The 16283-nt window shown below is 37.7% G+C and overlaps 1 protein-coding gene across 3 annotated transcripts in view; it reads left to right on the top strand.

Moving 5' to 3' along the window:
- The first annotated feature begins 1642 nt into the window (after positions 1–1642).
- Positions 1643–16283, top strand: part of plekhg4b (pleckstrin homology domain containing, family G (with RhoGef domain) member 4B) — a 43130-nt gene continuing 28489 nt past the window's right edge. For 2 of the 3 annotated variants that reach the window (XM_088601211.1, XM_088601209.1), the window contains exons 1-3: positions 1646–1911; positions 13373–13570; positions 14643–15951. In XM_088601211.1, coding sequence (XP_088457337.1) covers positions 1843–1911; positions 13373–13570; positions 14643–15951 — 1576 coding nt within the window. In that variant the 5' untranslated portion in view covers positions 1646–1842. Of the gene's footprint in view, positions 1912–13372; positions 13571–14642; positions 15952–16283 lie in introns of all 3 variants that reach the window. The other variant, XM_088601212.1, reaches the window with a different exon arrangement.

Below are 16283 nucleotides of genomic sequence, written 5' to 3'. Positions count from 1 at the left end.
TGCAATATATGTTGATTTATTAATATAAAAATATATACTTATGACATTTGTGATATTGAAAACAAATGGTCAATTTTAAGATGCATTTTCTTTGCGCTGATTTATTATAAAAGTAAGCTGTAGAATCCTGCTTTTTCTATTGTTGAGAACAGTCAAGGAAAAAACACCAAGAGACTTGACCTTCCCTTTAACTCTGTTGATAGCTAGACATCTCTCCCAAGTCCATAATACTTACGCAGCATTTGAAAACTTTTTGCTGCTCTTGGGCAAGGCAGCGAAATGTAGCCTAAACATGTAAAAAGTATTTCAGCCTAGGGCTACAGCTAAATTTGGAATGACAGGGCTTGTCTGGCCTCCTGCCAGAGCACTTTGATAACAGCACAGAGGTGAGTCATGCACTGCAACCTGGCAATATAGGCACATATACAAAAAAGAAGACAAAATATTTTTACTCTTTTGACAAAAGAATTAACAATAACAATGTGTGCTGACCAAGGATATGTTTTTCCCCAAAGTGGTTTAACATCAAAATAGCACCAGGAGTAGTGTGATCAGTTTCTAGAAATGTCCAGAAAATATATTTTGTTCCTGCAGGAAAAACAGTGATGCACTGCAGTGACGCATTGTCCTTATAAAAAGGGCTTATTGTTGCCCAGCCTAACCAACCTAATTTTACATCTTCTAAATCCACTATTTACTCATGTTCGTGTTTCATATCGTCAATATGTGTACAAGAAGAAAAAGAAAACATGTTATACTGATTTTCCTGCTAGGAATTCCTGCGATCTTATCAGGTAGCCTGCTTTAGTGCCATTTGTGAGACCGAATGAATTAAGAGGTGCAGGTCAGTGTAAACGCATTGAAAAACTGTATTTGGTCATTTTCCATTTGTTATTAGAAATAGCTATATACAGTATCACACCTGTGGTTTTATTTTACATGTCATAATTAAATCTCCTATCTCATCTGATTTCATCATTTCTTCTGCTGTGTTAGTTTGATATAAAAATGTAGGATAAAAAAAAGGATAGGTAGAATTAAAAAAATAAAATTTTTAATCTTTCTTACAATTTTACTTACAACAACGAGTTCTTTAATGTGTCATTTTGTGTTTTTAACTTTTATTTTGAGTTGAACATAAACTCCATGGGTTGAGGAACAAATCGTGTTTGGAAAGCAATACTGTTTCCTTTTTTTCCCCAAAATTCTGGGGAAGGCATTCTGAAATATTCTCACTTTTCAACTTGACAAACCTGTTTTTGCTTTCGTCTATTAATGTTGTTTTTTTAACTTTGTCAAATAACGCAGTCTTTCTATAGGAAAGGTAAGCGTCCTGAGAAAACTGTTGATTTATCTGCTCTGTACTGCTAGATATATTTGTCCAAATCAACGACATTGTTCAGCATTGTGCGTACTGAGTCATATCTCCTTTGGGATTCCAGGGCCTTTTCTTTTTATAAGATCAGCAGTATTAGCCGAAACCCAAGTCCATTTGTTTTTAGCACAAAAGGGAGAGGCAATCACAGTTCCCCTGCAGGGCATGGTGATCACTGTAGCATTGTTCGGATGGTGGGTTGTGTGCTCTTCAATGGTGAAGGAAGTTGCATCAGTATGCATAATGAAGCAGCAGGGAGTAGCTTCTGCCTCAGAAACAGTGCTGCCTCTCTCACGCTCTGGCAGGGCTTTTTCATATTCACAGCTCAGGGCAGCTCAGGCAGAGAGTGTGCTATGAGACACACACAGCATGAAAAGAGGACTAAAGTGAGACTGAGAACAGACCTGTGACATTGCTCTGGATCTCATCTGCTGGGCTGGATGGCGGTGGTGTGCTTTACCTTTTAAATGCTGTTGCTTATCAATATGAACAACAGAACCAGAATCAGGACCTGTGATAATTACCTGAGCATAAAGGTAAGCTGCAAACACCTCCCGTGGCTGTCCGTTGTAAGCAGGTTTTTGTCGATGCCTACAAAATAACATCAGTTTCACCAAGTGGTTTAAATCATTGGGTTCTTAAGATACAAATTATGTCTGAATAATTGTACTGCTGTGGAGTTGCAAAACAAATAGGGTCACTGGGATGGTTCAATCTGAACTACTTTTTAGTAAAACTAAAGGCAACGAGAAGCACAAACAGCTTTGTTTTCTGTCCATAGGAGAAAAAACGCATATTGTCACTAGTTGACGGGAAGAATTTCACTTTTCACAGAGACTAAGCAGCTGGAATGCAGGGCTTTATGAACTAGTGCAACTCAATTACACATATAAGCCTAGACACCATGTCTCACCAAAAAAGTGCCTCAAAACACTGTCTCTTTAAATTTAACAAATGTTTCAGTACTGAGGGCCAGCAGTGCAAAGGGAGACCTGATGGATCTTGCCTTGCTTTCACACTCAAAATCACACAAAGAGAGTTGTTTGAATTCTTCCCCGTCTTTCATTTTTTCTTTAAAGGAACAGTCTACCTGTCATGTCACATACTTATCTCGGTGTACCTTTTCACACGGCCCATCGAAGTGAAAAACGTCTGGGTCTGGTTTTTGCTCATTGATCTTTCACAAATGTTTAAAGTACACAATTTATTTAGGATTTTTGTTTCTTTAGAAAACAAACCTTTTTTTTATTTCACAAGGTAGTGCATGCACATAGTTTCCAAAGATTATTTATCAATATGTTACAACATATTTTTCATATATTCTGGAAATTCAGAATTAATTAAACTTGTATGGATTTCCAGTTTTAAAAGAACCAAATGTGCTTTAGGCACATTTGTAATTATTATAATTGTTTGTTTTAAAACCAATCTCTTTAACCATAAGAAATGACTTTGTTTTAACTATAAGTCAAGATTCATCAGCGTTTAAGATCCCAGTTAAAGGAGATTAAACTTTATGTTTATGTTTTAAAATGTGCAGTTATAGAAGAGGTGACTATAAATCATAAAATTAGGAATTTGAATGAACAATACTTTACCAGTAGTGTGGCTGTGGGCTCAGCATATATCTTATTAAGTGGGTCATGATGTGACATAATCATCAAGTGGCATTTCGTCACAGATGAAACATTATATTCCTTTTCTTATTTATATGGGCTTTTTGGGAAGACATCGGGCAGTTTCGTTGGCTACCTTCAGTCAGAGACAGGTACCTTTAGATGTTCTCCTACTTAAAGCTACCATTAGGCTTACAAATTCATTGTATTTGTGACCTCTTGTAAATGAGAGTATTGGCAGGGATGAAGTGTATTGAAAGGTAGCGTTGTGAGTAATGACATACAGTAGATACCCAAGGCTGTGGAAAGGGCTGATACAGCTCTTTTGTGAATCTTGCTAATGCTGTGCTGAATGTATTGGTCCATAAGTACTTATTCATGACACTGGGACAAATATTTTTTAAAGCAGTCAAAAAATAGCAAAAGAAAGTTCTGCATTAACAACAGGTACTGTACTTTGGATGGTTTCATAAAACAAAAAGCAACGAAGAAGAAGATTTTTGCCTACTATTTTTCTACAGGTGTTATATGTGTCTTTATTACCCTTAGGTTAATAAAGAGGCTTTATTGAGGATTTGTTTGTTCTTGTGCAAATTGCAAGCAAATTATGTGATGAAGGAATTAACTCTTCTTTTTGTACAACAGAATCAGTATAGAAAACAGTATGTGATGCCGAATTCACAAACCACTGGGAACAGGACACCCAGGGGAAAATTTATACGGACAACCCTTGGTCAAAATTATGAACTCACAGATGTTTTTTGAGTTTTGAGGACAGCATATCAAATAAGCAAACAAACTGCACACATTTTGAAGTATAAATGACTAAAAGGATCAAATGTATATTCATTTGTACACGAATATGGATGGACATAAGAAAATGTGGATGGATGTTGGATGGACAGATATCTGGATGGATAGATAGAAATGGGTGGGGTGGGATGGACAAACACCTTTCAGACCTGTAAATCATACTGAAATCCATCTAAGAAAGGGTTCCTCCATAGTTGGAACAACTGGCCTATGAAAATGTTTGAAAGAAAGAAGGATGGGTATGGTTTTCTGATATTTTTCTTTAAACTTGCATTGTTAAGCGCCTTGGGGCAACCTTGTTGTGAAAGGCACTATATAAAAAGGAATTGAATTGGATTGAAACTCCTCCACTAGATTTTTGTTACACTGTTGCAAAAGAACTAGCCAGCAATGCTTGTTACATACTGTATTATATTTTGCCAAGGTTAATAGACTTTTGTAACTTTAGCAGTTTATGTCCTGTACTGGTCAAAATTTAAGTTAGATCTCCAGTTGTGCATTTGAATTTGACAACCTGTGTGAGCTTATATACAGACCCAGTATCAAAAACAAGTGTTAATCTGCCTTCGTAATCAAAGGTGGCAGCACAATGAAGGTAAAAACCACATAATTATATTAAATTTAGAAACAAAGCAAAACTGTGTCATATGTATAATTTTGTAGCATCTCAGCTGCTACAGAAGTGAGAACAAAAATCGTGACTTTGGAAACCCAAATATAAAAAAAGGGATTCTCTTATGTGATTTGTGAGCACCTTTTTCAAAACTGCAGTAGCCTAACAAATGTACAGTAGACAATGTTCCAGGGAGAAGTAACCCTTTGGTTGAAAAAGGAACTGTTGTAATAACATGAACCAAGAAGGGACTCTGTGGCACTGGACTATAAAGTTCAAGATCTGCACCTGGTGTCACAGTACAGCCAGTCCTGGTTTGTCGCTTTAGAGTCCAAGTTTATTAGCAAAACACCTGACCACAGGAAATGGAATGAGCTGAGCTGATAAACATGCACGTCAGTGAGAGCAACCCTGCCAGAATATTATTTCACAAACTAAACTATAACATTCACTCTGTCCACACTTCAGCTCAGCACATATTGTGTGCACATTTAAGTTCTTTTACAGTGTAAAAACATTTTCTCAGTTTTTTCATGATCTGTTATTGTTTTGTCACTGGAAATCACTCCCATTCTCTGCTGCAAGCAGCTCTCAAATAGTGGATTTCCTGGCAGAGTCACTGCTTCCTTCAGATCCATCCCTAAGCCTCCAGGATGATCCAGGTCACACTATTATAATGGCCACCCCAGCACTCTGACCCTTTTTCCTCTTTGGAAATTCTGCCGTTTGCTGTTTTTATTAATCTAGTCATAGTGACACTGAAGGGCGAAGCTGTGCCCAACAAGCTGACAACAGCTTAGTTTCAGTCAGCAATGTGTCTTCGAACTGCGTTGCTTTTAAATTTACTTTAATGACGCAGGTTTCTGCCCCCTGTCTGATGAGCTAAAGCAGGCTCACCACACTTGGCACTATGTGCTTTAAAGTTTTCATAGTAGGTGTCGTCTTTTCAGTTCCTTATGAAATGTGATAATTGAATCAGAAATTACACCATTTTTTGTGATCTTAGTTGTAGGTACTGTGAAAATGGCTTCACTTTATAAAGTATTAAACTGTTTCATATTAAACCATGTTACAAACTGCCAAACCGTTCTTTACTCCATAATTGTAGTATTTTCACAGATGTCGTACACAGCTCTTCGTGCTTTTCAGAGATATTTACAGGAGTGGCCAGATGTACAGTTCTGGTTGTTTGCTTGATACAGTGGTTTAATAAGATGCTGATCATTGGAGAAGTGTCAATCTAGTACCCTTTTTTTCTCTACCAGTTAGATTGTGGACCTTGCTTTTAGAATTTAGCAACAGCTTGAACATATTATAAACCATGTGAATTATGTTTGTGTGGGAATTAGTTTAATTAAAATCTACAAAACTGCGGCAACAATTACTTCAATTATAACTGGAAGGTTTAATTAACATCTATAAAACAATAGTAATGATTCACATCAATTATTACTGAAACATCTCCTGTTCCCATGGTCTGTATGGAGAACTCAATCATTACTATTGTTCTTGAAGCATAGGAACTAAGGTGGAAACAACATGCACAGACTTCCTGTGCATCACAGTTAGACATAATTATAATTCTTTCATATGAAAAAGCTCTGTGGACTTCTGCTCATTAGTGTAAATAGAAATGAAAAGGTGGGGATAGGATGGCGATGATTTTGACTTTAAGCATAATCAAGTATACCAACGTACCACTGCTCCTGTTAGCTAGAATGCACACTGTGGACGACTGACCAGGAAAACACCCTCCTCATTCAAAGGGAGCACAAACATTTAATGGAAAATGGCTGAAGAATGTGTTTCCAGAGGCTAGAGCTTTTCTTTTCGGAAGGCACATCACTCTGTCTGACTTTAAAGTGCAGTGAACTTTTTGAGTCATCACTGAATTGCAATGGAGAGAGTCTGTCATTTGAATGCAAGCTTTTCTACAAATCATGAAGATGTTAGATTTAAAAAGAGAATCCCCAGTGTGCTGTAATTGGTAATCAAGTGTTTTGTCTGTGTTTCATTAAGAACAGAAATGGTAAGAAACACATTGTGCAAAATATGTTTTTAATGTAAAAATAGTAAAACCCTCTGTGGTATCCAAAACAAAGACATCAAAAAGAGAATCAAAACATTTACGTCTGTATGATTTTTTAATTATTGTTTCAGTGTAGACCAGAATAATCGAATGGACTTGATTAAAAAAAAAATGATATAATATATAATATTAACTTAATTTATCTTTACAAATTACAATCTTTATTTCACCTGCAGATTCCCTGTATTGTAAGATGACAAATCTTTAACACTATACAGTACATTATACAGAACATATTCTCAATATTTATGCTGTATACATGTGTCTAATTGACATAAGAGGAACTATAAAGAAAGTGCTTCTTTACCAGACTGTGTCTAAATAATCAGAATGACAGAAATGCACAAGTAGATATGGTATTTTGTTATTGTTATTACATTGTGTTGTGATTCAGTAAAGGTCATACCAGTGGTGTACGAACATCAAATATTCTTGTTCTCCAGTAGCCACTGTACATGGTTAGTTGCACTTGTGGTTACAAGCAGCCTGTTTCTTTAAAAAAAAGAAAAGAATTGTTCCCAGACCGTCTCTGGTTACACTTCGGTTGATACTGCCATGAGAACCAAGCCTGTGAGGTTTTATTTCACAGTAATGACATTGTACATAATACACACATCTATATCTTTTTATGGCTCGATCAAAGACATTGTATTAATGAGACTTTTGCCAAGGGCATTTGTTAGGTTATAGTACTTTATTGTCTTTTCTCTACAGGACTATGGTGCTGCCATGAGGTGTTGCTTTCTTATGGTTGGTTAAAGCTGCTGCCCATACAAAGCGAGCAAGTTGATAGCTTAACTCTTATAGTTTTAGCTCCTTCCTCAGACCACATTGTGGGAAATACATATTTAAGGTTTTTGCATATAAAGCAATGGGAATCGCTTGTGCATGCTCACTGCATAGGATCAGTAATGTTGCTGAAGCAAGTCAGGTGGCAATCAGCTCCTGGTTGAGGTGACGCTTCTACTTGAATTGAAGTCAAGAGCAACCATCACGTTTCATTCTCAATCAGCCTCCAGTGTGCTCTTCAACACAAACACTAAACTCTTCTTCCTCCTACCATGACTTTAAACTTTAAAATTCCATTTAAAAATTAGGAGTGAGTTACCTGTACAAAAGGCTTGCTGCTCCTTGCAAGCACTTACTCAGAGGTGCAATGCAGTTATCCTTAACATTTTTCACATACTGTAGTTGTGCACAGGTTCACAGGTTCCAGGTCTTCAAATGAATCTGGCTCATGTGATTGGAAGTGGATTTAAACTACTCTCTACTTGGTGGAGCTGCTTCAAGCTTCGGTGCAGTTTTAATCCATGATTCCTTGTGTCCCTGACTTCATAAATGTGCCTGGGATTTGATATGGACTGCATTCCTGCCTTGTACTTTGTCAGCAAACAGAATGCAACATGTATGGTGTATACAGTTAATCCTAGTGATGAAAAACTAGACAAAACTCAAGTCATAAGTACATACAGGATGGAGGTTCAAGTGCTTTTGTTGCTATTCTTGTGTGTCTGAGAAGCAGCTAGTAAATATTGAAGCAAGGGAAATGGGTTTTAAAAGAAACTGAAATAAATCAATCCAAGTAGTGCTGGGTAAAATCGTTTGATAAGATAAACATCTGTAAGCAAATGTATGAACAGAAATACTGTGTGTCTTGTTGATCCTATTTGTAATACTGTTTTTCTTAGACTTTATTTTGCAATGCAAATAACCTATTGCAGAGAACAGCAACACCCCCAGATATTTCTAAAGCCAGGGAACGTAGGGTAGATGGGCTGTTTTTTCATCCATTTGCTTTCAATTCCAATAACAATAAAGGAAACCAATAATGTCTTTCGTTCAGTGACTACTGCAGCTTTTAATCATTGCTTTGCACACTTTGCAGAATAATGCTATCTAATGATGTGCTTTAAAAAAATGGGTGGATGGAATTTTGGATTCACTGACTAACTTTACTACCAAACTAGGAAGTCAGGCTGAAATTAAAAATTTATTGCTGCTATACCTCTTGCTCATCTGTGTAGGATTTTCATGTACTATAAATAGTTGGAACTTTAGTGTCCCATTTTCAAGCCACATGTTTGTCAGTAATGGGGGTGTTTCAGTGACTTTACATAAATTACATAAAATTACATAAAGTCTTAACTTATTCTGTCTATAAAGCACATTTGTTACTGACAATGATACAAAACTAATTTTGATTGTTTTTCTCTGAATTTTGGATATTACTTTTGTCTCCATGGTTGTCTGCAATGAAGTACTGTGCTCACACTCATTCTAGGTAGAATGTTTTTTGAGTGAAATCAAAAGTACAGTCGAACCACTTCTTTGTCAGTGAACGGTTTAATACTAGCAAACAAGTTAGTATTTGTTAGGATCTTATTCCTACTAGATTTTCTTTGATCTAAAGCTGTAAAAAGTGTTTCAAATTTAAACATTTCCATTCCTTTCTTTTTTCAAATATTTGCATATAGGTTAAGGTTAATGTAGTGACAATTCTCAGAATGATATTAGGTGTTATAGCCAATTCTGCTAACGTAGGTGGTAGTGTTGTTTGAGCAGCTGTCATGCAGACAATAAACTATTGATTCCTTGCAGTAGAACTGTGGGATATACCACATGCCCAACTACTTTTTCAGCATGCAGACAAAAAATACAAATATAATCTGACCAAAGAAAAATGAACTCTTATCTCATGTGCACCCTTTTTCTCAGGAAGCTACATTCCATCTATGTTTTACTTTTAGCTATGTGATATAATTTCCTATGGAAACTGACCCCCAGAACAAGTTGTTTTGCATTAGTCACAAAAGGCTGGCAGGCACTCAGCTCTTTGGCAGAAAAATGCAGAATCTGTGGCGGGTCTAATATCCCTGCAATTGTACCCTATATGCAAATGAGTTCCATTTCATCTCCCTATTAAAGACTTTTTTTTTCTTGTTAAAGGTTGAAGATGACTTAGAATTTCAAGTAGTTAGACTTTAGCAATTGAAACTAAGTGCATGCAACTACGATATCTATCTTTGGAAAATTATTAAATTCTAAAACAAACTATGATTGCTGCTAATTAGACGATTAATGGGTTGTCAACGATACTATCTACATTACTAAGGATGTTACTGTATCTTTTTCTGGAACAAGCAAGCATTCTCCAGCCTCCACAGTCGAAAAATCTTGGGGGTAATTTCATTTCTCTTTCTACATTTTAGAGTTCTACGTGTTCCTATTTAACCCACAGACTGATGCAGATCCCCCTTGACCTTATTTTGTCGCACTGCTGCTACTATGAACATTTGTATTTCTGCTCCTCCTCCTCCTAACTGTAATACTAATGGAGGTGCCTGACAAGAGTAATTCATCATCCTAGCAGTAGTGGCAAAGAGTAGCTTAGTGTTAATTTTTAGGTTTTGACTGAGAATTTATGTCATTATTCCATGCATTAAATTTGACATGATTAAAGTAATTGAAAACAGGTTCAAAACAGACTGAAAATCAACTGGAATATACAGTAGCCTTCACTTCCCTGTTCTAAATGTGCATTTGCAGGTTGGATATGCTGTGCCCATAAAAATGAAAAACATAATGGCCATGAGAAGTGATATTGGAATAGTCCTTACAAATACTTGTCTGCACAAGCCGAAAATGTGTTGGATTTTCCAGGCCTTTTGTTTCGTGACACTAGCGTCATGCTCACAGGTGCTTCCCTCAAAACCAAGCTGAGGACATTTCCTTGAACCTCCGCTATCCTGTTGTCTGATCTGACGCCAGATGTTTTGGGCCGTCTTTCAAGACACGTGACTCCACAGTCATAAAGAAGTGAAAATGTCGATTCGGCAGAAGAGCCAACGGAGCACTTCTTATCACCGCAAAACAAATACTGAATGGCCATGCAGTACAAAAAAATGAAAAATGGCAGTGACTTGAAGTGAAAAGCAGCTTGACCGTAATGTTCCGTAATTAGCAGAGTTTTAACTGGGAAACCAAACTGGTCAAAGGTACATTGAAAGAGACATCACTTAGCAAAAAATGTTGAAACCCAGGAGCTCTGAGGCAATCAGGATGAAGGGAAATGGTTGAACTGGGTTCAACTTTCAAACAAAACCATAGCCACATGCTGGATTAGTACCATCTGATGGACTGGAATTCTACTTTGCTCCCTGGGCCATAGGGTTCCAATGACCTTCATCAGCATTCAGAAGCGTCTGATGATAGCTGGAAATGGAATTATTGTGGTCTAGCACTAGCAAGGCCTGTTTTTGATCCTGTGCTAAGCAGTGCGTATTAGATAAAAGAAATACAAACTCCATGAAGATTTTTAATTGACAGTAGACCAATAAAGCATATTTATAAACTTCAGCCATTTTTATAAAAAAATCAAACATCTGAATGACTTGAACTAAATCGCAGGGGAAGTGAAACTACACACCTGAAACTCTACAGTACATCCTCCTGTTTAAATAGTTACCTTTGGATACAGTCAGACCCAGGAAAGTCCCCACAGCAGTCCAGACTGAACTCCCTTTGAAGTTACTTTTTTTACAGAAGGGTTTGACAAATGTATGTGGGAGAGCTATTGGCTTTTGCTTTGTTCAGGCTTTTCCTTTACTAATCAAAAGTCCTTGGTAACAGTGTATTATTATCAGAAAAAAAAGATTTACTGAAGCTATGGATAAAAAAAAGTTTTATCTGTCCAAAACTGCATGCACATGTATTACATATGTCAAAACTCTGAAAAACAGTAAAATTTTATATATGAATGATTCTCACACTTTAGTCAGAATAAACACACATTCATTTAATAAGTTATTTCTTCTGTATTAGAATCAACCACTCACTTTCTATAGCATGTATTGTTTTCATTTGCATGTATTTCCTGGTAATGATTTGTGTAAGTACTTTATACAGTAGTTCAAGTAAAGTAGGTAGCTGCGTCAGCATGCGTAGGCAGCAAAGGAATAAGTAAAGGTTTATTCCATGCTGAAAAGAGAAGAAAACAAAACACAACGTTTCGGCAGTGGAGGCGCCTTTGGGTGTGAAGAAGCCAAAGAAGGTTCCACAGCCAAAATGTTGCTTCTTTTCTTCTCTTTTCAGCATGGAATAAACCTTTACTTGTTCCTTTACGCAGTATCTGCACAGTTCTGAAGGCCGGCTATATCATATCGTCTATTCACTCTGCTCTTGTCAGTGTTTCCTCTCGCTCTGGCATTCTGCATCATCTACAATGTCTTACACAATTACTAAATCGTCCAGTCTAAGTCAATGATAAACATAAGAGAGAAGTGTGGTCGTACACCTTCAACACACGAAGAAGTGTTTTCTGCATTAAGAACTGTGACAGGGAATACTGTGCTTCCCTACTGTTCTTTCATCCTTGTTTTATTATTTCATGGTTACATAAATTATTCCTAAAACTCATATAAAACACCATAGACATACAAAACCTTTCCTCACTTTCCCAAACTACGGAGCAAAACACAGTTTTTAAATAAAATCGGTAAAGAAATGAAGCAGATCTGTGTTGCATGTTGGCTGGTTTTAAGTGGGGAAGGGGGTTACAACTAGTGATTTTACTTTTGGACAACATTATGTAGTGTAATCCATAGAACAAGTCTTCTTACCTGCTTAAAAAACAAACATTGTTGCTTTTAAACCTTTTTTACTCATGAAATCACTTGCATTCTGCTGAGGTATAAGGTTTTACTTTCAGCAACCTCATCTGTTGTTTCCATGTTGTCCCATGAGATGCTTTTCAAGCAGGCATTGTTTTGTGCATCTGTAACTTGGTTAGTAAGCGAACTACCAAAGATTGAGACACCGAGTACACCCTCTCCCTTCACCTTCACTATGTTAAACTGAGCAGACAGCCAAGTTAACAAAGGAGGTCAATGTGGTCTTTCTTGGACATTTATAAACCTTACTCAATGAATATTCTTCTGGCATTCTGTTTAGGTACAGCAATACTGTTTTGGTTCAAATATAACCATTTCTAAAAGTTACTGTGGTGGGTACTAGTAAGTAACTAAAAATGTGCTAAAAAAAGCATTGAAATAATAATAGTTTATTTGCACATTATTTTGTCTAATACTGCAGATTTTGGCAGACAAATGTATACTATATTTAAATTAATTTCAAAATCTTCAGATACTACACTATTAAGGTCATGTAATGTATATGCATGTGCAGGCTCATAGGTTCTTAAAAAAGACCACAGTCAATTGATTTGCTATGTCTAAAAGTGAAGACAAACTGTGTGATTTTCAAATATACTGCTGTCTTATGCCTTGTTTTTTAATCTTATCTTACACAATATATGGATCACTTTCTCTTAGGATTGAAAGAACTACCTGAAAGCATTTCATCTTTATTGCAACTCAGCAAAAGCTAAGACAAAGGATACCGTGTGTGAAATATTAAGCACCAAGTGAAGGTTAATTCCACACTGAAAAGTAGAGCAAGCCATGCATAATTTCAGATGCTGAGCCTTCATCAGGTGTGAAGTCATTGTGAGTTAATGATCAATTAAGTAATTGCTTTGTTCAATTTAAAGAACTTTGATTTAAATGACTTTAACAAATGACCTGTTTAATTGGTCATGGTGAAGGAGACTCAACACCCAAAGCATTAAGTTTCTTCTTTCTACTATTGACCTATATCTGTTTCACGTAGCTCGATGTTAGGCACCCAGTTAACAATCCCTTCTGTGAATAATGTGGCCATAAAGTGGATCTGATGAGATCCCAAGATCAACCAATACCTAGCATGAGGGTGTCGATAAATGAAACGCCTCCTTCCTAATCTGAAGACCCTCTCAATCTGTTTCAATACTATGAGCTGCTGAGCACCTTCCCTTGATTTTTCTTGCTCAGGACTCCGAGTCGCTCGACGCCTGCATACAGAACACCCTGTCGGCACTCTACCCACCCTTCAACGCCACCGCTGCCACTGTGCTGTGGCAGCTGTTCAGCGTGGTCGAGAGGTCGTACCGTGGCGACGGGCTCCGCTGCCTGATAGACTTCCTCGTCCCCGCCAAGCGAATACTGCAGGCCATTCAGCAGGAGACCTGCGTAAGTCGAAAACCGTCGGCACAACAGACCCCAGCTTTGTTCTTGGCTCCACAACAGTATGAAAGTGATCTCCCTGATCTTGGGACAGCATTGCTTCAAAGCCTCCTTCTGCAGAGAGTCACATTGAAACGTAATATTTACTCTGAGGCTTTTAATTGTTGTGAGATATAGTTCTGTGAGCAAACCATGAAACCTCATTCCTTCTTTAGTCCTGTGGATAATGCTCACAGGTAAGCAATACTATAATTGATTTAAGGGAGGTTTAATAGCTCTGTTCACCTGCGAGTATAAAATATTTCAACAGTTCAATAGGGCTTTTTGTATTTAGTAGTACATTGGAGCTGACAGTTTTGAAATAAAATTTCTTTGCAAAGTTTTTTTATCTGTAGTCCTTAGGCCTATCCATTGTAAAAAATAAGGCTGCAAGGCAGGTTCTTTCAGTTCTGGTGCACGGGACTCCAGTGTCTCCCAGTTTTTATTCCGGCCTGGTCTTGATTAGTTAACTGAGCATTTATCTGAACTCGCAAATTTAAAATTAAATCTAGCCTAATACATTCCAGGCCCAAAGTATCTGCTTTACAGATCATAGTCACTTACTGCACCTTTGTCATCAAAGAGCAGAGAGGGTGGGCTTGTCCAGGAAGAGCAATCAGAAAAACAGACCAACCAGAATGGTCTCTCTTCCATGTAATTTACAGTCTCTCTTCAAAACATGACAATACATCTGACTTCTTCAAGACTTGACTTCTTGTGGCCAAACCCTGAGGTGTAACAAGGTGTTAATAAATACTTTTTAACCAAGTAAGCACCAGTTACTAACAAATTGCAAAAAGCACTAGGTGTGGAAAAGGTAACTAACGCAACTGAAACTTTTAAACTTTTTTATACTTAGCTGGAGGTTAATTGTTTTGCTACAGCCCCTTTGAGATTTTCCTATTTTCTCTTCTGGTTCCAACATTTTCTTCGGTGTTTACAGTATATCGCATGAATATGAAAAATTAATACAACTGGCTACTATAGAAATAGATATAGAAATGAATATTAATGTCTTTTTTTGTTTTGCTTTTTCCAGGCAAAATTCAAAGGGCTGATTTTCTACCATGAAGGATGGCCTTTGTGTATTCATGAAAAGGTTGTGGTGCAGTTAGCTCCCCTCCACAAAGTTAGACTGAAGCAAGGGGACTTCTACTTTCAGATTGTACCACTGGGGAAGCAGTCGGCAAAGCTGGTCATAAAATGCCTTTCAAGCTGTGTCCAGGCTATTGTGGAGATACCTATTCCAGAAACAATGTATGGGAGTGTCTTCACAACTGAATTCCTGCAAAATGTAACTTGCGAAAAGAGCATTTTCCCACTACAAAACTGTTTGCTGACCACGGGCACTGTTGTTTACAGGACACCTTGGAAAAACATTGTCAACCCATTATTTATCTCCACGCCTGAAACCATAATGCAGAATTGCAATGGCAACTCCTTTTGTGATTCGCAGATAAGCTGCAGCACAGAGGTCATCAGTTTGACAAGTACTGTGGAAAGCCAGGGCTCTCTTGACAGTGTTTATTCAGAAAACCCGGATTCGACGGTGGGGGAAGCAATTTTGCACGATTGTCAGAGGAATGGAGGGAATAACAAACCAGCAGAACAAGAAACCAAACAGGACTCCAACACATCAACAAATGAAACGGAGACAGACTTTAAAAACACAGATGTGATTTCATTGTTGTTACCCAGCAATGAAAACAATAATGGAAGAGCAGAGCCAGTTAAGGCCTTGAAATGTGATGAGAAAAGTGGCACCAAGTGCCTTTCCTTCACCCCAGATCTGAGCAACTTAGGCACCAGAAGGAAACAGCTCAGGGATTCTACGCATTTTGAAACAAGACGCCTGTTTCGAAAATCCTACATGGAGGCCTTACAAAATCCAATGAATCTTGGATCTAGCACAGAATCGATATCTGAGGAAGCTGCAGAAAACCGTAGCAGCTCCCTGGCTCAAGATCCCACTGGAAGAATCTCTCAGAACAATGAGTCTGAAAAACACAGCCCAAAACGGGAGCACCTTGCAAAGAGATTCCCTGCTGGTGAACTGTCAAGGGGGGAGACTCATAAACATCACTGTCAAGTTCCCAGACCCCTTACACCACAGGGAGACCCTGCGTTCGGGGAGCACAAACTGGAAGACAAGCGTTCCAAGTCTCTGGAGAGGACGCACAAAACCTCACAGGTTAAAGGTCACAGGGCACGGTCATCATCCGGGGGGTCAACAAGTCAGTCTCCAAAAAAACTTACAAATGGATATGCCCTGAAACTGAGAAAGCTTGATTTTGAGGGGGTGCTTCCCCACATGGAAAAAAGACAGAATGATGCAAAGGAGGACTTAGGTTTGTATTTCATCCATTTGCTACGCTGGTTTAGATCACAATTCAAAATGGATGTCTGAGCCATTATAATATGAAATACAAAGCATTAAATGAACTTATGCATGACATTTGACAACAGTGTTCATAGGTCGCAGCTTGATCTTCTCATACCTCAGAAACTAAGCATAAAAACATGAGAATGATTTCAAAAGAGAAGATTAATTTGTCCCATCTAGTCTGTTTGTAGTTAAGAACTTATTGATCCAAGGATCTCATTCGGTTGTTTCTTGAGGGAAGCCAGGGCACTGGCTTCAACAACATGGCTGGGTAGCTACCCTGCACGTAAAGAAGCA

The sequence above is a fragment of the Lepisosteus platostomus genome, chromosome 12 (assembly GCF_059453375.1).
Source record: "Lepisosteus platostomus isolate fLepPlt1 chromosome 12, fLepPlt1.hap1, whole genome shotgun sequence".
NCBI lineage: Eukaryota > Metazoa > Chordata > Actinopteri > Semionotiformes > Lepisosteidae > Lepisosteus > Lepisosteus platostomus.
The sequence above is the reverse complement of the archived record's forward strand: the minus strand, read 5'-3'. Positions and strand labels throughout refer to the sequence as shown.